This window comes from Schistocerca cancellata, chromosome 10 (genome assembly GCF_023864275.1).
Source record: "Schistocerca cancellata isolate TAMUIC-IGC-003103 chromosome 10, iqSchCanc2.1, whole genome shotgun sequence".
Taxonomy (NCBI): Eukaryota; Metazoa; Arthropoda; class Insecta; order Orthoptera; family Acrididae; genus Schistocerca; species Schistocerca cancellata.
Genome location: NC_064635.1, coordinates 5010476 through 5034834, shown reverse-complemented (window position 1 = coordinate 5034834; position 24359 = coordinate 5010476). Strand labels below are relative to the sequence as shown.

General features: G+C 39.8%; 1 protein-coding gene across 2 annotated transcripts in view; it reads right to left on the bottom strand.

Annotated features, from left to right (window-relative positions):
• Positions 1-741: 741 nt before the first annotated feature.
• The window catches only part of LOC126106479 (GILT-like protein 1), a 91548-nt gene continuing 67930 nt past the window's right edge, over positions 742-24359 (bottom strand). For both annotated transcript variants that reach the window (XM_049912778.1, XM_049912779.1), the window contains one exon: positions 742-3263. Coding sequence is in view for 1 of the 2 variants with exons in the window: in XM_049912779.1 (XP_049768736.1) it covers positions 3252-3263 (12 nt within the window). In the remaining variant the exon portion in view is untranslated. The remainder of the gene's footprint in view (positions 3264-24359) is intronic.

Sequence of the window (24359 nt, the reverse complement as noted above, 5' to 3'; positions counted from 1 at the left end):
CTTTCAGACAGACAATTTCAGAAAAAAGTTCCTTAACACTTAAAGACGCTTTATATTATATACATTAAGTATTGCATTAAGACACATAAATTGTTCTGGGAACTATTACATTAAATTGGAAACAGTATAATTCAAAACCATCATCTTTCGTCACGTAATAAAATGTAACCATGAATTTGCATTCGAAGTTAATTTATAAATCTTTTTCAGAAAAGCTTATCTTTCTGTTACCAGTGAGCATTTTCACACATTTTTGCATCTTTCCACATTAGTTTTTTTTCCTAGGTAAATAGCGAAACCACTCTACTATTTTTAACATCACATTTCCTAATCGAATACTTTAGTGCATACAAATTTATATAGAGTGAAAACAGATATTTTAAAATCAAACACACGTTTTCTTTATCTCACAACCAAGCAAGACAAATAACACGACTCACATACAGAAGGCGCCGTAGGTTTAAGCCCTTTTCACAGTATTCACATTAGGTTTTCTACCCTGACCAAAAATTTCTTGGCAGCTTTGGATGGATTCTTTTGAAAAGATGCTTTTAGTTTTCTTTGCCACCCTAGACCTACCCTTGTTTTTTGGTCCGTTTTTAACTATCTCATTGTCAATGGAATGCTAAACTTTATTTTTCCTTCCTCGCTTCTTCATCTAATCCAGTTTTTAAGGTATTATCTCCTAATTTTTAAAACTTAATGGTTATACAAGCTTAGCGACATTAACAACTTATTGTACACTACACAGTCAAATTTGGTGGAGTAAGGAAGTGCTTTGAGATTTTTACGGTGTAAATCATGTGAGAACTTGGACATAAATAGATCTAGAGATGAGAAGCTGAAACTTCTGATAAAATTATACAACTGTTAGGAGAAACCCAGTAGTTCGAAACATCCCGGTATTATCATCTCCTATAATCGAAACTGACAGGATGCTGAGTCGCTAGTGGAAAAATGGCTCACCTAGCTGAAACTTCTTATTCAGGTATTGTTCGGCAGGTGCACTGCTACTTTCTGCCCCTGAGCCTTCCTGTGCACACTTCTACATCTATTTTAAATAATAATCACATCTATTTTATATATGACTTGCAACACCATGCAACTAAAATTATTGACCTTTTTCTGACAGACACAAGTCCACACATGGACATTTCAATATTTCTACTTCTTGTGGCTGAAATTGGTACCATGTATAGCAAGTTACTTATTATTTCCTTCAGATGTATTTTGCTCAACGAAGCTCTGATGCACGACATTTTAAAGAAAATCACGTATTACATTAAAAACTCACTCCCAATGCACGTAGAACGCCCTTTTGCCTTACGAACAAACTTCAGACGTGTAGTAACATACCATTGCAAGAAGGAATTTTGAGTATTTTTGTCGGAAAAACATGTTAAACTATAGTGTCTCGTTAACACAGAAAAATTCTGAATGTTTCTTATTATTCTCAGTTTAAATAAACTGTATAACTCGCAACCTTGGTGCATTTTTGTTTACTTGAACAGATCGTGTTTTGGCCATGCAGACATCATCAGCACCTAAAAATGCAGTGACACAGAGGATGTGTAATCATGAACTGTCAGCTTGCAACTATGAGCCTTCTGCCGACACTACTTTTTTGGGAACTGATGGTGATGGCAAAGCTCAAACCAGTTACCCATTCAAATAAACTAAAATGTTAGCAACATTGCTAATTTTATAGCTTATTTATACTTAAAAGCCACGAGTCCTCTCCAAAAAATTACATAAGTTACATGAATAATACCTTCATAGGAAAAATCTGGTATACTCAAATTACAGAGAAAGGCATAGTAAATATTTCTTGCTATATGTGGGTATATATGAATGTGTTATCTAATGAATCCCATGTAGTATATTATCATAATGCCAACACTAAATAGGATACCAACATTAAATAAATTTTGATAAGTTAACCATCTGGAAAACATATCCCTGTCCTAGACCGTATTGTCCAAGAGAATAGCTGAACATTCCAACTGCACTGGGCACTTTTTACATCCTTTTATAATAAAAATTTCTTTATTTACAGTACATCTCAGATGATTTTAGGCATGAAATCACAATAGATTCTTATAGTAAATAACTGAAACATATCAGATCACAAGAGCACAAACGTAAAGTTAGTTACAAGAAATGAGAGTACACAAGTTCTCTCAAGAACCTGTAGCATACATTGCTTTTAGCATGTACATTAACTACTCATTACGAAGACAAATTTTTCCAATATATTTTTTGCCTAATACTTCTAGTAGTCCTTTATTTTAGTTGTCAGATGGATGACAAACGAGATATCAAGACCAAAAGAACTTCAGTATAATTTGTATTAATGGCTTACATAAAAATATAGGAATCATGTTTTCAGTACATTCTTTTCTCATTTTACTATCATTAATTATCTGTTCTTGATATGTATACTGTGATTGTGTTCTCAATGACGATCTTTTTCAATATATTTTATCGGTAAATAATGCACAATGAATTTTTTATGTTGCATACATCATTTATTTACAAACGTTACATTACTCTCATAATTTAATTAATTATTTAAATTGACACCACCTTTCAATGACAGAAGTCACTCCACTCTGTCCGATGTATTACAACACTCACTCTCAGCACTTTTAGGTAACTATTGCATTCCATTTTCCTCTCATTCATAAGGGGTGTGTGTGTGTGTGTGTGTGTGGGTGTGTGTGTGTGTGTGTGTGTGTGTGTGAGAGAGAGAGAGAGAGAGAGAGAGAGAGAGAGAGAGAGAGAGAGAGAGAGAGAGAGAATTAAGATGAGGAAACTGACTCTTGAATTTGTAAATATTTGTGTGGCATTAATCCTATGGTTCTGTGAGTAAATTTGATTTGTGATATGACTTTACTTAGCAAGTTCTGGTTACTTGAAAAATGTATATTAGTATAACTAGAGCACTGTAAAACAAATCAGGTTTAACTGAACATACTGCAAATGAATTACTCCCGTTAGTGTGACAGAAGAAGCAATGACAAATGTAGCAAATTATGAATGGCTACATGACAGTCCTCATTGAATCCATGTACATTGATTTCTGCATCACTATACACTTCTGAAAAACTACCAGAAAATATAATATCAAATAAAATTAACGTGAAACAATAACCAGTTCCAGTCACTTAAGAAATTACTAGAAACTAAGACTCCTGAGATAAAACAATTACTAAACGAGTAGCAGTAGCCTGTACAGCATGTTGGGTTTGTTAGTCTCCAACCTGAAAAAAGAGAATTACATTTGTTGATATATGTGATTTCTAAAGTCATTACTTGCCACTTTATTTGGGGCTTTTAAGTCCACACAGTTTATTATGTTTGGTATGTAGACATCCTACATATGATTTCACTTACCAATATACTACTCAAAAAACTTTTGTTTCAATTTGAGAAAAAATTGTATTCCTATTCATCATCAGCATGCTGCATCAAAATCTCTGATACATCTTACATTAAATCGAGATAATTTGGTTCAAGAATTTTATCACATAATGGTATTTGATCACCTAGTGGAACTTTTTGTTCGATTTCCCTGTGAAAAGTCTTTACAGATCGTCAAACATTGACGTATTTACTACTCTTTTTGGTTTATTTGGTTCTCAAATCATCCAACATAATATTCACAAATTTCACTTCCGTATTTTAATTACATTGCACAAATGAAATTGAGATTGAAATTTTTGTACTATTTGGGCTCTGTTAATGATCAGATAACACAATCCCCAAATATAGACCCATACATATGCTGCATCACCACACCTTATTTACAATCACTGTTTCACATTTCAATTACAAGATCACCAGTTTCAGTCTATATGATGATCTTTCGTCTCCACAAAGTTATATGATACATTCGCAACATGACAATGACTGATCACAATTAATTTTCATTCTACTGTAATTGGTAATCCTATGAAGACTGAAGATCTCAAGATAATCATGTCTGCTAAAACTTGTAAATCATGTGTACATCTGCAGTTATTAGTAAACTATAGACAATACACTTAAGGTGTACCCCTAATTGAGCTCCTTTAAATGAAAATTAAATACTTTGTCATTGGAATGGTCCATTCATACTACAGAGTTTCTCAACATTATAGGTATAAGCATATGTATGTCCTGTAGTATAACTCTTTTTATTTCTTATATTAGCCACTTTAATGTCAAAGGTCCTGCTTGTTTTTCAGCCTCTCTTTCATGTCATATGCCAAGTCAAAATTTCCAAATTTCTTATTTCACACGTTAATACAATGTTACGAGGTCATTTATGCTCTTATTCATGGCTGAGATGCATCAGAACTACATAGAAACCTATAAACTAAATTTTGAAATTGAGATTCATTCATTTCTGTCTCAATGGAGAGAATTACATTAACATCCTAAAATTTATGTGATCTGCTACACAGCTATTGTGTAACAGTAGTCATTCGATTCATTAGTGCCTGGACATTTATATTCTGCATAGCACGTCAAAGATTTTGGAAAATTTTGTCGAATCATAGATTTGATGCTTGCAAACGGATTCTGCCTCTGATAGACTAGGTATGTTAATAATAATAAAATTTAGCATGCAAAGCTGTATGTCTAACTGCTACTGTCATACTTGATGTGCGATGGTAAATTTAAAGCAAAAGAAAGTTACTTGCACATTCGTATATACTAGTGACATAGCAGCACTTTCAACATACAATTAAAGCTCTGAATATTCTGGGAAAGTATACTTCCAGAAAATAGTAAATATGCTCAAGTAAAGCAAACTGTATCAATCTGCAGCTCTTGTAGAGTTTTTCGTGTCCTGATGAGGGGAAACATCTCAGAAGATAATGATTTCGCTGCTTGTGCTTCAGACTGGAAGATTTTATCTTGCCATGTAAGAGAAACAGGAATTTCTTTGATGAAAGATGAACAACTGAAAAAGAGCTTACTTTTTATGATTGCCACTTTCAGTGCTTGGCAAGAGTGTATTTGTTGTTCTTCTTGTGCAGTGTCTATATTTTCTTCTTTTATGATAAAGATGCATGTAAACTGTGTCAGTTGTGCTACGAGATAATTTTTATATTCACAGAGTTCCAACAAATATATCATTTGCTGGATGTATGTATCTGGAAGCATTTAAATATATCTTTTTGCAACACCAGATCATGGATAATACTAAACATTCATTTGGCTCCAAGAAAAATTAAGAATACAAAATAGAACAAATACGATTGAATGTAAGCAGTTCATGTTATAAATAAAATATTTGTCTGTGATGTCTAGAGGTGTGAAAGATGTGATGTTCTTACCAAGCAATCAGCAACAGATGAAAATCAACAAAACATTTTCTTGATTTGTAATTTGCACAATATCCATGTATTTACCTTCAAGTATAATCAGATTTTGAAAATCACATTCTAGTTTGAAAGTTTTCTATTGCCATATTGCACAAAACATGTTATTCAATAAATAGCTAATAATGGAAAATGCTGTTTATTTTTGCAGTTATCCATACTTTCTAAAAATAAACCTAATGAGAAATAGAAAAACTTTTTTGCAGCTTATGTTTATATTTGTTATTTTCTTCAGCCATGTAATTTCTGGCGAAAACAAAAAAAAATTCATTGTAGTGGCACTTTATTTGCTGCATAATAGGAACTCCTGATTAATTTGTGACAGTTGTTATTGATATAAGAAATGGTAAGACCGGAAAAGTAGCAGCATTGCATTATTTTTATGGTATGGAGAGATTTTATATTATATATACCTTCTAAAATACTATAAAGTTTTGTTGTATGGGATTTTCACTCATCCGCAGAGAAATATAAACAGGAAACAATCTACAAAAAAAGATTTCAGCGATATTTAGGCAATGTCTGGACATTATAATTCTAACAATTATAATTTTTCATCAATTGAAAAGTTACTAAATGTGATTGCTAATACTTTGCTAATTTTAAATCTTTCACATGTTGAAATTACATTTTCTCCTACCAGAGCACTAAAGGCTGTGATGTTGTAACAAATCTAGTACAAATATGTAAAATTATCTTTCAAGTGTATTAAATCTTGTTGAATTTCCGATTTTGACATTCATGCTCTAATTCGTGCTGTCTGTTTTGTCTGAATCATTCCTGCCGTCAGTGAGTGAGTAAAAGAAAATGTTGATAGTAACTCTCGTTGCACAGCTGACACAGAGATATTTTTATATCGTGTATACAAGAGGATTATTCTTGGTGTTCAAAATATCTGTTTTAATATAAAAGAAAACAAAAATATAAATTGCTTGTAATCACATTTTTATAACGCACAATGCCAAACGCCTTAACAACAGCAGTTATTGCACAATTTTAATTGATTTTTTGTGTGTAGTTTGTAAACATCCACCCAAGTCTTCTAAACCCTCATCTGCTGTAAGTTGCCGTGGGAACATTTCTTCATACATTTGTTTACTTCATACTAAGAAACAAACTACTGTGAAAGATGTGTTCAGAAACATACGTTTTGCTATTTCTGTAACTGGTTTTTACAAGTTAAAATACTAATTTCTCCAAAGTCAAGATGTAAATAAAGAACACTGATTATTCACAGTAATAATTATGCTGTTATTTCTGTTTCTCTCATTTTATGTCCTAAACTGTTGTCCCTGACTACATAAAAATTACTTAATCAGTATTTGTCATATGTATTCAACAATGAAGAAGATCATCGTCTTACAGAAATGGGTTGCCAAATATTGAAATGTGTACTGTTGATTAGTTTTACTAGGGAACATAAATGTATAGTAATCGTTTTTTCCAGCACTGTTATCTAACGATAAATGTGAGGCTCTGTTTAGTACAGTACAGACAGTTACAAATGTCTCGTAAACTTAAATATTGTTAACCGCATTTGTGTGTTCACTGGATGTAACGAAAGTAGTTAAAATTTACAACTTCGTTGAAGGAAGTGCGTTTTGTCTTCAGAAATAATTATCTTTCTGTATTATTGCAAGAGATGTGTGCCTTGAACACTATTTATTACTTCTAATATTACTTTTAGTGCTATAGATTTTATGCCAGTTTGTGCCAAATTTTCGGAAGCCAACCACCAACTCGAGTGCTGTACCGTTTTTGTCAGCCTAGGCATATTAGGCTGCTTGTCTTTGAATGACGTAGGATCATTTCATAAGTACTGCAGCACCCACGATACGAACCAGCAGTTCATTTCGCGTATTCGTATTTCCCAATAGACTTCTGTCATCTCCGGACCCAGTAAATAGATATAAAATGGAATGAGGTAAGAGATATTGGTCGCCTGTGAATGGTGTAAGGAATGTGCAGCCGAGATGTATAAAGTGGTTCTTCCACAGTGAAGAAAGATTGCTTGCATTCCTTGAGTCGAACAGTATATTCTCTCCTTCTTACAATAAAATATTACGAAAAACGAATGAATTACTGGGACGAAGAGAGGATATACATGGTCTAAAAGTTACCTAAATTACCTTAAAAATCACTAGAGGTTCAGTAAGAAATGGCACACAACTAGACAACGCGAAAGAGATTCAGTATTTGCCTATTCATGACTCTTCTGAATTCAACAGCCAATTGCGTCATATCTCGTAATATGGCAGTTTTTTCCTTCGCCGCACTACATGTGTGAAACATTAGCAGACAAAAGAAAAGGAAAGCTAAAAGTTTATTAATTTCTGAGAATATCAGAAGTCAACCAGAAAAGAGCAGTAACTACGAGGTGTACAACTTGGCTTCCGCTATTTTCCCCATCATTTGAGGCTTTAATGAAACAAATTCGTTACATATGTATCATTTGAAGTATTTACCATCGCTGACCACTACTTTCTCCCATCATTCGGGCAGTGTACGAATCCCGCGTCGAAACAATTGTTCATCTTTTGAAGCGATCCACGAATCGATCCAATTCGTGATTCCTTCATCAGATCGGAATAGTTGGTCAGCCAGGCCATGCGCAGTTAGTCTAAACAAGTGACAGAGGGAGCAATGTCTGGAGAAAACGGCGGCTGGGGTAGGACTTCCCATTTTACCGTTTCCCAGTACGTTTTGACCTCTTTCGTAACGTGAGGTCGACCGTTGTCGTGCTGCATTATCACTTTATCGTGCCTCTCGCTGTATTGCGGCCCTTTGTCTTTTAATGTTCTGCTCAGACGCATTAATTGCGTTCGATAACGAGCACCTGTGATTGTTTCACTTAGTTTTAACACCTCATAGTACACAACGCCGAGCTGGTCCCACCAAATGCAGAGCATGATCTTGGAGCCGTGAATATTCGGTTTGGCCGTCGACGTGGAAGCATGGCCGGGATATCCCCATGATTTTTTGGGTTTAGGATTATCGTAATAAACCCATTTTTCGTCCCCGGTCACAATGTTATGCAGAAATCCCTTCCGTTTTTGCCTCTGAAGCAACTGTTCACAAACACACAAACGCAGTTCAACGTCTCCTGGTTTCAGCTCACACAGGACCCAAGTTCCTTTTTTCTGAATCATTCCAATAGCCTTGAGACGTTTTGAAATGGCTTGCTGTGTCACGCCCACTAATCTTGCCAACTGTTCTTGAGTCTGACGTTAGTCTACACTCATCAATGTCTCCAATTCTGCATCTTCGAAAACATTCTCTCTTCCACCACTATGCCCGTCTACGACGTTAAAATCACCGTTCTTGAAGCGTTTAAACCACTCACGGCACGTTCTTTCACTAATAGTGTCCTTACCATACGTCCTTCAGAGCATTCGATGAGACTCAGCCGCTGCTTTCTTCATATAGAAACAAAACAATAACACCTCGTGAAAATGACGAGAATTAGGCTCGTAAACTGACGTTTTCAATCAAGAACAACTTTATGATGCAGACGGAAAACGACTAATGTTTGAATGAGGTTATGTTTTACCGAGGTCCAAGCTAACTGCCTGACGTCTGCGATCTGTTTCTTTCGACCGCTACTTACCTTGGTCGTCACCTATCGACAAATGGCGGAAGTAAAGTAGTATTGTTGTTGTTGTTGTTGTTGTTGTTGTGGTCTTCAGTCCTGAGACTGGTTTGATGCAGCTCTCCATGCTACTCTATCCTGTGCAAGCTTCTTCATCTCCCAGTATCTACTGCAACCTACATCCTTCTGAATCTGCTTAGTGTATTCATCTCTTGTCTCCCTCTACGATTTTTACCCTCCACACTGCCCTCCAATGCTAAATTTGTGATCCCTTGATGCCTCAAAACATGTCCTACCAACCGATCCCTTCTTCTAGTCAACTTGTGCCACAAACTTCTCTTCTCCCCAATCCTATTCAATACCTCCTCATTAGTTACGTGATCTACCCACCTTATCTTCAGCATTCTTCTGTAGCACCACATTTCGAAAGCTTCTATTCTCTTCTTGTCCAAACTAGTTATCGTCCATGTTTCACTTCCATACATGGCTACACTCCATACAAATACTTTCAGAAACGACTTCCTGACACTTAAATCTATACTCGATGTTAACAAATTCCTCTTCTTGAGAAACGCTTTCCTTGCCATTGCCAGTCTACATTTTATATCCCCTCTACTTCGACCATCATCGGTTATTTTACTCCCTAAATAGCAAAACTCCTTTACTACCTTAAGTGTCTCATTTCCTAATCTAATTCTCTCAGCATAACCCGACTTAATTTGACTACATTCCATTATCCTCGTTTTACTTTTGTTGATGTTCATCTTATATCCTCCTTTCAAGACACTGTCCATTCCGTTCAACTGCTCTTCCAAGTCCTTTTCTGTCTCTGACAGAATTACAATGTCATCGGCGAACCTCAAAGTTTTTACTTCTTCTCCATGAATTTTAATACCTACTCCGAATTTTTCTTTTGTTTCCTTTACTGCTTGCTCAATATACAGATTGAATAACATCGGGGAGAGGCTACAACCCTGTCTTACTCCTTTCCCAACCACTGCTTCCCTTTCATGCCCCTCGACTCTTATAACTGCCATCTGGTTTCTGTACAAACTGTAAATAGCCTTTCGCTCCCTGTATTTTACCCCTGCCACCTTCAGAATTTGAAAGAGAGTATTCCAGTTAACATTGTCAAAAGCTTTCTCTAAGTCTACAAATGCTAGAAACGTAGGTTTGCCTTTTCTTAATCTTTCTTCTAAGATAAGTCGTAAGATCAGTATTGCCTCACGTGTTCCAACATTTCTACGGAATCCAAACTGATCTTCCCCGAGGTCGGCTTCTACCAGTTTTTCCATTCGTCTGTAAAGAATTCGCGTTAGTATTTTGCAGCTGTGACTTATTAAACTGATAGTTCGGTAATTTTCACATCTGTCAACACCTGCTTTCTTTGGGATTGGAATTATTATATTCTTCTTGAAGTCTGAGGGTATTTCGCGTGTCTCATACATCGTTCTCACCAGATGGTAGAGTTTTGTCATGACTGGCTCTCCCGAGGCCATCAGTAGTTCAAATGGAATGTTGTCTACTCCCGGGGCCTTGTTTCGACTCAGGTCTTTCAGTGCTCTGTCAAACTCTTCACGCAGTATCTTATCTCCCATTTCGTCTTCATCTACATCCTCTTCCATTTCCATAATATTGTCCTCAAGTACATCGCCCTTGTACAAACCCTCTATATACTCCTACCACCTTTCTGCCTTCCCTTCTTTGCTTAGAACTGGGTTGCCATCTGAGCTCTTGATATTCATACAAGTGGTTCTCTTCTCTCCAAAGGTCTCTTTAATTTTCCTGTAGGCAGTATCTATCTTACCCCTAGTGAGACAAGCCTCTACATCCTTACATTTGTCCTCTAGCCATCCCTGCTTAGCCATTTTGCTCTTCCTGTCTATATCATTTTTGAGACGTTTGGTTTGTATTCCTTTTTGCCTGCTTCATTTACTGAATTTTTATATTTTCTCCTTTCATCAATTAAATTCAATATCTCTTCTGTTACCCAAGGATTTCTATTAGCCCTCGCCTTTTTACCTACTTGATCCTCTGCTGCCTTCACTACTTCATCCCTCAGAGCTACCCATTCTTCTTCTACTGTATTTCTTTCCCCCATTCCCGTCAATTGTTCCCTTATGCTCTCCCTGAAACTCTCTACAACCTCTGGTTCTTTCAGTTTATCCAGGTCCCATCTCCTTAAATTCCCACCTTTTTGCAGTTTCTTCAGTTTTAATCTACAGTTCATAACCAATAGATTGTGGTCAGAGTCCACATATGCCCCTGGAATTTAAAACCTGGTTCCTAAATCTGTGTCTTACCATTATATAATCTATCTGATACCTTTTAGTATCTCCAGGATTCTTCCAGGTATACAACCTTCTTTTATGATTCTTGAACCAAGTGTTGGCTATGATTAAGTTATGCTCTGTGCAAAATTCTACAAGGCGGCTTCCTCTTTCATTCCTTCCCCCCAATCCATATTCACCTACTATGTTTCCTTCTCTCCCTTTTCCTACTGACGAATTCCAGTCACCCATGACTATTAAATTTTCGTCTCCCTTCACTACCTGAATAATTTCTTTTATCTCGTCATACATTTCATCTATTTCTTCATCATCTGCAGAGGTAGTTGGCATATAAACTTGTACTACTGTAGTAGGCATGGACTTTGTGTCTATCTTGGCCACAATAATGCGTTCACTATGCTGTTTGTAGTAGCTAGCTAACCCGCACTCCTATTTTTTTATTCATTATTAAACCTACTCCTGCATTACCCCTATTTGATGTTGTATTTATAACCCTGTAATCACCTGACCAAAAGTCTTGTTCCTCCTGCCACCGAACTTCACTAATTCCCACTATATCTAACTTTAACCTATCCATTTCCCTTTTTAAATTTTCTAACCTACCTGCCCGATTAAGGGATCTGACATTCCACGCTCCGATCCGTAGAACGCCAGTTTTCTTTCTCCTGATAACGACGTCCTCCTGAGTAGTCCCCGCCCGGAGATCCGAATGGGGGACTATTTTACCTCCGGAATATTTTACCCAAGAGGACGCCATCATCATTTAATCATACAGTGGAGCTGCATGTCCTCGGGAAAAATTACGGCTGTAGTTTCCCCTTGCTTTCAGCCGTAGGAAAGTAGTACACCTTGTAATAAAATTGTCATCGCGAACCTAGTGCGTCATACGCTGCCTGACAATAGTGAGGGAAACACCCAGAAGGGGTGGAGGAAACGAAATGAAACTTCCCGTGTTGTGAAGATGTTTGCCGTTATTTCAGCGAGTCAAGTTTACGAGCAACTTGGCATTTCACTTATGGCCACTTATGAGGATGACGTCACACTCTGTCTGGCATGGATGTACACAGTGACTGATGTCAGGGCCGGCCCCACACTGTTCCAGCTGGGACAGATCGAGGGATCTCGCTGGCCACTCGAGTACCTCAACATCACTCAGACAGTTCGTAGGCATACGTGTCAGGAGTGAACGAGCACAGGCCAACTGAAAATGTCACCATGTCACTACCGCACTAGAGGTAACACGCGATGACGTAGGATGTCTATGACGTACCGTTGCTCCATTAAAGTTTCTCACCCACTAATAGCTGTGAACGTAAGTCGTACGCAGTGGCTCCCTTAGGATCCAAATGGGACAGACTGGTCACACCATGTGACATACAGATGTTCTGAATGTCGGTGACCACCTTTGGCGTGTTGCGAGTTATTATAACAGACCCTGGAGTTTCTTTGTTTGGTATTGTGCATGCGCCGCTGTAGATACACAGCCCGCTGCCACAAACGTAAATTCGACATTAGTTGAGATCTAGTAAAAGACGTACCTTCGAAGTTGTGAGACCTTGTTATTTAATTGATTTTACAAAAATATTTTTTGAGGTATCACTGTGAGCCTGGAGTACACACTGTGTAACTGTTCTGCCGCTGAGTCTGAAGTTCATTTAGGTGAAAGTGAGGGAACGGCGTTTTAATAACAGAAGACGCTATACGGGAAGTATTTTTAGCAGAACTCAATTGTCAAAGTGACGTAAATAACATTAGTGATGAAAGTGATTCTGAAGATGGTGATCGTGCAGCAGTTATGGACAAGGTGCAATTGGTCAGTGTACGGAATCTTCAGGCGGCGATGAAGAAAATACAGTCCTCCATGGTAAGAATGGTAATTGCTGGGACGTTGCTGTCCACAGTAGTTCAGCCATACGAGCTGCCGACAACATTGTAGTCCATACTCCAAGAGCAAGGAAATAACGAATGAATGTATTTATCAATAATTGGAAACACGTTAAAATACAGAGTGTATAAAAAAGAATAATCCGATTTTTAAAAAAATCATAACTAGGTCTTACGTTATTTGAGATCGTAAACAACGTACTATCGGAAAGAGGAAAGTCGAGTTTTATATGGTTCCCGCTAGGTTGAAACTGCTGTGAGCACTATGGGACTTAACATCTATAGTCATCAGTCCCCTAGAACTTGGAACTACTTAGACCTAACTAACCTAAGGACATCACACAACACCCAGTCATCACGAGGCAGAGAAAATCCCTGACCCCGCCGGGAATCGAACCCGGGAACCCGGGCGTGGGAAGCGAGAACGCTACCGCAACACCACGAGCTGCGGACCCCGCTAGGTAGAAACACTGCGCGCCCACTTCAGTTCCAGTTAAAATGGTGTCGGGACAACGGATAGCGTTTTGAGTCCTACTTTTTGCGCAGTGCGGCTCACTAACAACTGCTCAGCGTGACATTCGTACTAGGTGTGGTGTGGATCCTCCTACAGCACAGAGCATTAGACAATAGCATGAACAATGCCGAGAAGTAGGCTCTTTCTGAAAAGGCAAATCGCCGGGCCATCCGCGAATATCTGACGCAGACGACGAACGCATCCGCCACAGTTTCACAGGGAGTCCGCAGAAATCCGTTCGCCGTGCAGCTCGACAGCTCCCCGATGTCCGTGTGGCGTGTGTTGCGTCGACGTTTACACGTGACACCATACAAAATTCAGTTACTGCAAATTCTCCGTGAAGGTGGCAAACAACAACTTGCGGAGTTCTGTAATTTCGTTCTTAAATGATGGAGGACGACAGTTTTCTGCCAGTCTTAGTGTTTAGTAACGACGCAACATCCCATTTAAATGGAAAAGTGAACCGTCATAACGTGAAAACATGGGGTACGGACAACCACATGACATTTTACAACATGAGAGGGACTCTCCAAGATTTAATGTGTTTCGTGCAGTTTCATGGGAACAGGTACACGGTCCATTTTTCTCTGCCGAAAACACGGTCACAGGTAGCATGTATCTCGATATGCTTGATAAATTTCTTTTCCCACAGTTGACACTGATTCGACTGACTTCATTTACCAACAGGATGGGGCATCGCCACACTGGCATCTGGAAGTGCAGGAAATTTTAAATCAAAGAATTACTGAACGATGGATCGGTCGCACTGGACCAAATAATCCAGCATTACATTACTGGCCTCCCAGGTCACCAGGCCTGACTGTATGTGATAATTTGCTGTGGATGTTTACAAAAAACCCTGTTTATGCCTCCATTACCAACAACAATGAATGAACTGAGACATCGCATAACAGTAGCTGTGGAAGCTGTAAATCGAGAAATGCTCGCTGCAATGTGGCAACAATATGCATTGAAAACTGCATTGACTTATGCCATTCATCTCAAGAGTGGCATATTGAACACCTATGAAAAGGAATTAAAAGAAAATTTTTTGACCTTGCCATTCATCAAAAAACAAAATTCATTGTATATGTTTATTAGTTTCAGAAATATAGACAGGCCAAATCGGGTGGTTTTATTTTATATACCCTGTATTTACTGCCTACAGGAAAATTAAAGAGACCTTTGGAGAAAAGAGAACCACTAGTATGAATATCAAGAGCTCGGATGGAAACCCAGTTCTAAGCAAAAAAGGGAAAGCAGAAAGCTGGACGGAGTATACAGAGGGTCTATACAAGGGCGATGTACTTCAGGACAATATTATGGAAATGGAAGAGGATGCAGATGAAGATGAAATGGGAGATATGATACTGCGTGAAGAGTTTGACAGAGCATTGAAAGATGTCCCAAAGAAAGCAGGTGTAAAAATTAGGAACTATAAGTTTAATAAGTCACGGCTGCAAAATACTAACACGAATTCTTTACAGACCAATGGAAAAACTGGTAGAAGCCGACCTCGGGGAAGATCAGTTTGGATTCCGTAGAAATGTTGGAAGACGTGAGTTAGTACTGACCCTACGACTAATCTTAGAAGCTAGATTAAGGAAAGGCAAACCTACGTTTCTAGCGTTTGTAGACTTAGAGAAAGCTTTTGACAATGTTGACTGGAATACTCTCTTTCAAATTCTAAAGGTGGCAGGAGTAAAGTACAGGGAGCGAAAGGCTATTTACAATTTGTACAGAAAGCAGATGGCAGTTATAAGAGTCGAGGGACATGAAAGAGAAGCAGTGGTTGGGTAGGGAGAGAGACAGGGTTGTAGCCTCTCCCCGATGTTATTCAATCTGTGTACTGAGCAAGCAGTAAAGGAAACAAACGAAAAATTCGGAGTGGGTATTAAAATCCGTGGAGAAGAAATAAAAACTTTCAGGTTCGCTGATGACATTGTAATTCTATCAGAGACACCAAAGGACTTGGAAGAGCAGTTGAACGGGAAGGACAGTGTCTTGAAAGAAGGATATAAGATGAACATCAACAAAAGCAAAACGAGGGTAATGGAATGTAGTGGAATTACGTCGGGTGATGCTGAGGGAATTAGATTAGGAAATGAGACACTTACAGTAGTAAAGGAGTTTTGCTATTTGGGGAGCAAAATAAATGATGATGGTCGAAGTAGAGAGGATATAAAATGTAGACTGGCAATGGCAGCGAAAGCGTTTCTAAAGAAGAGAAATTTGTTAACATCGAGTATAGATTTAAGTGTCAGGAAATCGTTCCTGAATGTATTTGTATGGAGTGTAGCCATGTATGGAAGTGAAACATGGACGATAAATAGTTTGGACACGAAGAGAATAGAAGCTTTCGAAGTGTGGTGCTACAGAAGAATGGGTAGATCACATAACTAATGAGAAGGTATTGAATAGAATTGGAGAGGAGTTTCTGACAACTTGACCAGAAGAAGGGACCAGTTGGTAGGACTTCTTCTGAGGCATCAAGGGATCAGAAATTTAGCATTGGAGGGCAGCATGGAGGGTAAAAATCGTAGAGGGAGACCAAAGGATGAGTACACTAAACGGATTCAGAAGGATGTAGGTTTCAGTAGGTACTGGGAGATGAAGAAGCTTGCACAGGATAGAGTAGCATGGAGAGCTGCATCAAACCAGTCTCAGGACTGAAGACCACCACAACCCTGTTCTATGTAATAAGTGCATTTCGTTAAATGAATGGCATCTTCATCCAATTAAAATGCAAATAAAGTCTTATGATCTGGATCACTTTCAGGTTTCTTCATTGCAAAGTTATCATGTCAGTTTTAACTCACTCTCGAATTTTGGATATATTGAATGAAAAGTACATGCGAGAGATGAAATAAAATGAGTTTGTACATAAGAGCACAATTTCATGACGAAATATTCCATTTTATGGCAGTTTCTCCAGAAAATGATTGAGGGTAACTGCGACCCTGGTGTGCACTTTGTGTGACAATTTTAGGTGTGTACACTACTAGAGTTAAGGCCTTTAGTGCGCACCTTTTCACTGACTTTCTGATTTTGCACGGGCCCTGCGCGGAGCCGAGCGTTTGGTATGTGAGGCGGGCAAGGCGACTAGTGTGACGTCACGAGTTCGTCGAGTAGCCCGTGTCTCTCGTGCGCCCCGCTCCCCACACAGCGACGCTAGCAGCAGCCTCACCAGCAGTCCGGGATTCCCGATCACTCAACGACGTTCGTTAAAAATACGTGGAGACTATAGAGTAGATGTGGACATCACGAGGCGGTGGGTACTGAAATTCAGTCCTCGTGGGAAGGAGATTCACGACAAGCAAAGCCGCCATGGAGCCTGTGCAGCTCCCATCTCCCATAATGATCAGCATCTCTATCAACTTGTCTGTGATTTTCACTGGATTACAACCGACGAATTGCGTGCACAACCGAATGTGGGCTGCAGTGGCTTAGGCTTCAGTCACAGCTGCACCGACAACCTGTATTGGTATCACAGACTACATCTCAACCACACTATTGTAAGTGTCCACACTACTTTTTGTCACATAAATACCGGGTGATCAAAAAGTCAGTATAAATTTGAAAACTGAATAAATCACAGAATAATGTAGATAGAGAGGTAGAAATTGACACACATGCTTGGAATGATATGGAGTTTTATTAGAACAAAAAAAAAAAGTTCACAAATTTCCGACAGATGGCGCTGGACAGCATAACGTCAGTGACTGCGCATGACAATCGTCATGCTTGGCCTCCCAGGTCCCCAGACCTCAGTCCGTGCGATTATTGGCTTTGGGGTTACCTGAAGTCGCAAGTGTATACGAGATCGACCGACATCTCTAGGGATGCTGAAAGACAACATCTGACGCCAATGCCTCACCATAACTCCAGACATGCTTTACAGTACTGTTCACAACATTATTCCTCGATTACAGCTATTGTTGAGGAATGATGGTGGACATGTTGAGCATTTCCTATAAAGAACATCATCTTTGCTTTGTCTTACTTTGTTATGCTAATTACCGCTGTTCTGATCAGATGAAGCGCCATCTGTCGGACATTTTTTGAACTTTTGTATTTTTTTGGTCCTAATAAAACCCCATGTCATTCCAAGCATGTGTGTCAATTTGTATCTATCTACATTATTCCACGATTTATTCAGTTTTCAAATTTATAGTGACTTTTTGATAACCTGATATTACAAGAGTGGCTTGATAAGTCTGGCAAAGGGGCAATGAAAAAATATTTCTTTCGTAAAAATCTCACCTTACTTCGCCACATAGCCTCCTTTGACGGGTATACACTTGGTCCAGCGCGCCTCCAGCTTTTTCAGCGCACTTGACATATAGGTCCTGCCTAACACTGCAAAATACTCGTTTACTGCAAATATCACTTCCTCGTTCGATGAAAATTTCTTCTCAGCAAACCAAAGTTTGACGTCACGGAACAGGAAAAAGTTAGTTGGGGCTAATTCTGATGAACTGAGTTGATGAGAAACCAATTCTAAGATCAATTAATGAACTTTCGCCATTGTTATCGCTGATGTGTGCGATGGTACATTAACTCCATGAAAGAGTACTTTTCTCTGTGCCTGGCCGCGCGGGGTAGCCGCGTGGTCTGAGGCGCCTTGTCACGGTCCGTGCGGCTCCCCCCTGTCGGAGGTTCGAGTCCTCCATCTGTCATGGGTGTGTGTGTGTGTGTCGTCCTTAGCGTAAGTTAGTTTATGTTAGATTAAGTAGTGTGTAGGCCTAGGGACCGATGACCTCAGCAGTTTGGTCCCATAGTCCTTACTACAATATCCAAAATTTCTCTGTGCGAACCGTGGTCTTTTTTTTTTTTTTTTTTTTCAGCCAACACAAGCTTCAGACTATCCAGCAATGAAGCGTAGCATGGCCCTATATAATGGTTCTGCCTGTTTCCTATGACAATTTTTCTTCGGGAAACCAACGAAACAGTGGCTATGAAGCTACCAGCTGACAAAACGGCCTTTGCCTTCTTCCGTACACTTTCAATAGCCTTTTTTCATTTTTTTTGACTCCGGTGTGTAATGCTGAATGCAGGTTTCATCAAGAGTCACAAATCGGTGCACAAACTCTTGCGGATTGCGATCAAGCATCGCCAGACATTGTGTTGACGTGTTGTCCCACACGCGGTTTTGGACGACTGAGCGAAATCGCGGCACCTACCTCGCACACAGCGTCTGTGTAGCCAGTCCTTCGTGCAGGGTATTATTCACTTGTTAAGCTGGAATGCTTGCAGTCTGAACAATTTCACGATTTTTTATTCGGTGGTCTTGCGTTACCATAGCACGAATTTCGTCAATGGTTTCTTTTGTGGTGATATTAATTGGACGGCAAGAGCGCGCTTTGTCTTCAGTGCTTGTCCGACCACGTTTAAATTCATTAATCTATAAGTAAATGGTCTTCAGTGATTTTGCAGAGTCCACGTTAACGTCATCCAACTCCGGTTTGATTTGTGCGGCAGTCCAAACCTTGAACTGAAAATGTTTAACAACAGCACGAATCGCGGTTTCTCCATTTTTAGACAATTAAAGCGCCTGTCAACATTGAACTGTACACTGTACCTTGTTGAAATTCTGTATACGATCCTTCGAATAATCAAGCTTACGAACCACGCAGACGTAACAAAAATGTTCCATTCATTTATGGAAATTTACCTGACTTATCAAACACCCAAGTACAATAACTCGTTCATGACCAGAAGCAGTCAGTCTGATCGTAGATTCAACAATATTTGTATCCAGTAAGCTCAAGTAATATCTCACGATCATTCTGTATCAATTACATCCTCGAGGGATATTAGTAAAACTTTAACTCTTGGCACATTATTTAACCCTTCTGCTGCTAGACCGAATACCTATAGCCTCTCTGCAGAAATTATTAAATATTGCACTCCCTAACTTCTCCAGATTAGGGGAACAAACTCTAGTAATACTATTAATGAGCAATATTTAATTCTAATCTCGTGAAATTATCGTAATGTAGATTCTATTCTTTCCACACACACACACACACACACACACACACACACACACACATACACACACACACTATACGCATCAGTAGTGAGCACAACTGTAACACCCCACCCGTCACTTATCTGGTTTTGGCGTGTGTTCACCCCAGCTATTTGACTAACAGATCAACAGAGAGTGCAAAACTGCTGCAGTATCGGATAACACAAAGAAAGTAATAAGGCCCTGTGACTTCTGATTGAACTGCGGTGGCAGTGTTGACATTAATTGATTCAGAATTGATCACTTTTAATTAAAAAGTGGTGCACATTGATGTTATATGCAGCTATTGAACACCAGATGCAAATGTTGAACATAAAATTAATTAAGAAAGTGACTTGGGATTTCAACTACTTGATTGAAAAAAGATGCAGTCGATTATCACAGATTTATTTTAACTCACGACCTTCAATCATCACATTACATGACTCTCCTACCAGGCAGTGGTAATAAATTGCGTTTGCGTGGAGTAAAGCTCGATAACTCAAAAGTAATTCCTATCGACTGACCCAGGCATAATGCGAAGTGCGAGAAGAATTCTACAATACACAGCCCATGAAACCCTCGTGGAAACTTTGCCGACGTGATCCAACAAATTAATCAGTGGCCGGAGCGGGAGTAATATTTTAACCTCTGTTGATGACTGTACCCGTGGTCTAGGGGTAGCGTCTTATAATCAAAACGTCTTCGGTCCCAGGTTTGATCCCCGCCACTGCCTAAATTTTGATAAATAATCAGCATTGGTGGCCGAAGACTTCCAGCATAAGAAGTCAGCCTCATTATGCCAACGGCCTCGTCAAAGAGGGTGGAGAAGCAGATAGAGGTTCAGGGCACTCTCTTATCCTAGGGGTGGTAAATTGCCCCTAAAGGCGGAAGAATCAGCAATGATCAACGACATGAGGATGCAGAAGGCAATGGAAACCACTGCATTAAAGACACATAACGTGTATCCACAGGACATGTGGCCTGTAATTGAAGAAGTGTCTTGATGATCTCTCCATTGGCAAAAGATTCCGGAATAGTCCCCCATTCAGATCTGCAGGAGGGGACTGCCAAGGGGGAGGTTACCATGAGAAAAAGATTGAATAATCTACGAAAGGATAACGTTCTATGAGTCGGGGCGTGAAATGTCAGAAGCTTGAACGTGTTAGGGAAACTAGAAAATCTGAAAAGGGAAATGCAAAGGCTCAATCTAGATATAGTAGGGGTCAGTGAAGTGAAGTGGAAGGAAGACAAGAATTTCTGGTCAGATGAGTATCGGGTAATATCAACAGCAGCAGAAAATGGTATAACAGGTGTAGGATTCGTTATGAAGAGGAAGGTAGGGCAGAGGGTGTGTTACTGTGAACAGTTCAGTGACCGGGTTGTTCTAATCAGAATCGACAGCAGACCAACACCGACAACGATAGTTCAGGTATACATGCCGACGTCACAAGCTGAAGATGAACAGATAGAGAAAGTGTATGAGGATGTTGAGAGGGTAATGCAGTATGTAAAGGGGGACGAAAATCTAATAGTCATGGGCGACTGGAATGCAGTTGTAGGGGAAGGAGTAGAAGAAAAGCTTACAGGAGAATATGGGCTTGGGACAAGGAATGAAAGAGGAGAAAGACTAATTGAGTTCTGTAACAAGTTTCAGCTAGTAATAGCGAATACCCTATTCAAGAATCACAAGAGGAGGAGGTATACTTGGAAAAGGCCGGGAGATACGGAAAGATTTCAATTAGATTACATCATGGTCAGACAGAGATTCCGAAATCAGATAGTGGATTGTAAGGCGTACCCAGGAGCAGATATAGACTTAGATCACAATACAGTAGTGATGAAGAGTAGGCTGAAGTTCAAGACATTTGTCAGGAAGAATCAATACGCAAGGATTGGGATACGGAAGTACTAAGGAATGACGAGATACGTTTGAAGTTCTCTAACGTTATAGATACAGCAATAAGGAATAGCGCAGTAGGCAGTACAGTTGAAGATGAATGGACATCTTTAAAAAGGGCCATCACTGAAGTTGGGAAGGAAAACATAGGTACAAAGAAGGTAGCTGCGAAGAAACCATGGGTAACAGAAGAAATACTTCAGTTGATTGATGAAAGGAGGAAGTACAAATATGTTCCGGGAAAATCAGGAATACAGAAATACAAGTCGCTGAGGAATGAAATAAATAGGAAGTGCAAGGAAGCTAAAACGAAATGGCTGCAGGAAAAATGTGAAGACATCGAAAAAGAAATGATTGTCGGAAGGACAGACTCAGCATACAGGAAAGTCATGAACACCTTTGGTGACATTAAAAGCAACGGTGGTAACATTAAGAGTGCAACGGGAATTCCACTGTTAAATGCAGACGAGAGAGCAGATAGGTGGAAAGAATACATTGAAAGCCTCTATGAGGGTGAAGATTTGTCTGATGTGATAGAAGAAGAAACAGGAGTCGATTTAGAAGAGATAGGGGATCCAGTATTAGACTCGGAATTTAAAAGAGCTTTGGAGGACTTACGGTCAAATAAGGCAGAAGGGATAGATAACATTCCATCAGAATTTCTAAAATCATTGGGGGAAGTGGCAACAAAACGACTATTCCTTACTTTAAAACCATCACCTGACATTAATTATTCCACTACGTCCATACTATACCCTCTAGAAGATGCATTGTGCCTTGTCAGTCATTTTGTTCAGCCCTACTGTTCGCTCAACGTGAGTTAGGTGAGCTTTAATGACTTCATGTAAGGGGCATAGCTCTTGCCATCTTACACAACTATCACAGCAACATCTCTGGTTTTACTTAATGTGAAACTATTTAAACAACATTCCCTCTTGTGACATACTTTCATCGTAATTCTCATGCAGAATATTCTCACTGCAGGAAGATCATTCTCTCGAACATAAATTTCTAGTTCTCGTAAGCAGTACTTTTCAAAGACGTGAAACGTCGTAGTAACTTCCAGGAGTCAAAATGGCAGTCAGTGTTTTTCTTGAAATCCTCTTTTTCACCTGGATAGATTAAAAAAATTGTTCAAAGTAAATGCTCGTATTGGGTAAATGAAATACACAATTCAAGTACATACATTTCTAATATCGAATTCATTACGATTTTTTATTTCACAACAGCTGTATACTATACTGACGAAAGAAATCTTAATACCAAAACATTCTTAACGTAGGGTAATGAAATTTCGGGAATACGTTTAATAAAATTTTCTCGGGCTTCCAGCTGCGTCAGGTGGTTAGAATCCCACGAGCTCTCGACCGAGCTCTCCCCCGTCACTGCCTAGTAGTGAGACTGACTGCCGTGTCGCAGAGGCCGCGTCGTTATACAGCCGCACTGCTGGCTGTGACGTCACTGGTGGCCTCTTCCTCGCCATATACGGTAATGTTTTCATTCCGCGTCCGTCACGCCCGTTTTGACATCGCGATAGCCGCGTCCCAGGCTGTGCTGAGCTGCAAACCTCCGTCCTTGTTGATGGTGTTTTCAGAGGGTTTTATTTTCAACAGGTTCTTTCATGATGCTATCCCAAAATCCCTTCGTCTTCATAACGACAGACGTTTCGTCGAATAGAATTCGGTGTCCATTTTCTAAGGCGCGTTCTGCAGCGGCTGATTTTTCTGGATAGCGTAGGCGTAAGCACCTCTGGTGTTCCGTCCGGCGTTGCTCCACAGTGCGTACTGTTGCGCCGACGTAGTAACAGCCACACTGACGTGGTATCCTGTACACTCCAGGCGTTCTAAGCCCCAGATCGTCCTTCACAGGCCTCATGAGCTGACGAATTTTTGCTGGGGCCTGAACACCGATGACATGTTATACCTCTTGAGGAGGCAAAAACAGAAGTTTCTTGCTTTCTTCTTCGGTGGTGTTCTCTCCTCTGTTGGTGTGTTTCTTGCGTGTCACACCAGATGTAGCCTGTGACACCTGTCCGTCGCTGTGCCCGTTTTCCCGGAAGACTTTTCGGAGGTGGCTCAGTTCTAGTGGCAGACTTTCAGCGTCTTAGACGACTTTAGCACGATGGACGAGGGGTATTCAGAACGCCACGTTTTTGTGCCTGATGGCGGTGGCTGAGAGCGTGCAGATATCGATCTCTGTGTGTGTGTGTGTGTGTGTGTGTGTGTGTGTGTGTGTGTGTGTGTGTGTCGGTTTCCTGTAGACACTGTGGCTGAGGTGCCCGTTGGTTTTCCGTTGAACGACGACGTCGAGGAAGGGCAATGCACCATCTGTCTCGACTTCCATCGTAAACTTGATGTGGCCGTGAATGCTGTCCTTGGAGTAACCGATTTATAACAAGTTGTTGTATCACTGTGATGTAAAGTGCACAGAGGGATGCAGTAGGCTGTGCCAGAGCCCCACGCCGAACGCAATGCTCTTCTCTCTCGTCGGCGCCACGTCGCACGTCCGGAGCCCAGTCATCAAATCGCTTGATACGGGCAAGTCTTCAGGTCCAGATTGTATATCGATTAGGTTCCTTTCAGATTACGCTGATACAATAGCTCCCTACCTAGCAATCATATACAACCGCTCGCTCACCGATAGATCTGTACCTGCAGATTGGAAAATTGCGCAGGTCGTACCAGTGTTTAAGAAGGGTAGTAGGAGTAATCCATCGCACTACAGACCTATATCATTGACGTCGGTTTGCAGTAGGGTTTTGCAGCGTATTCAAACATTATGAATCACCTCGAAGTG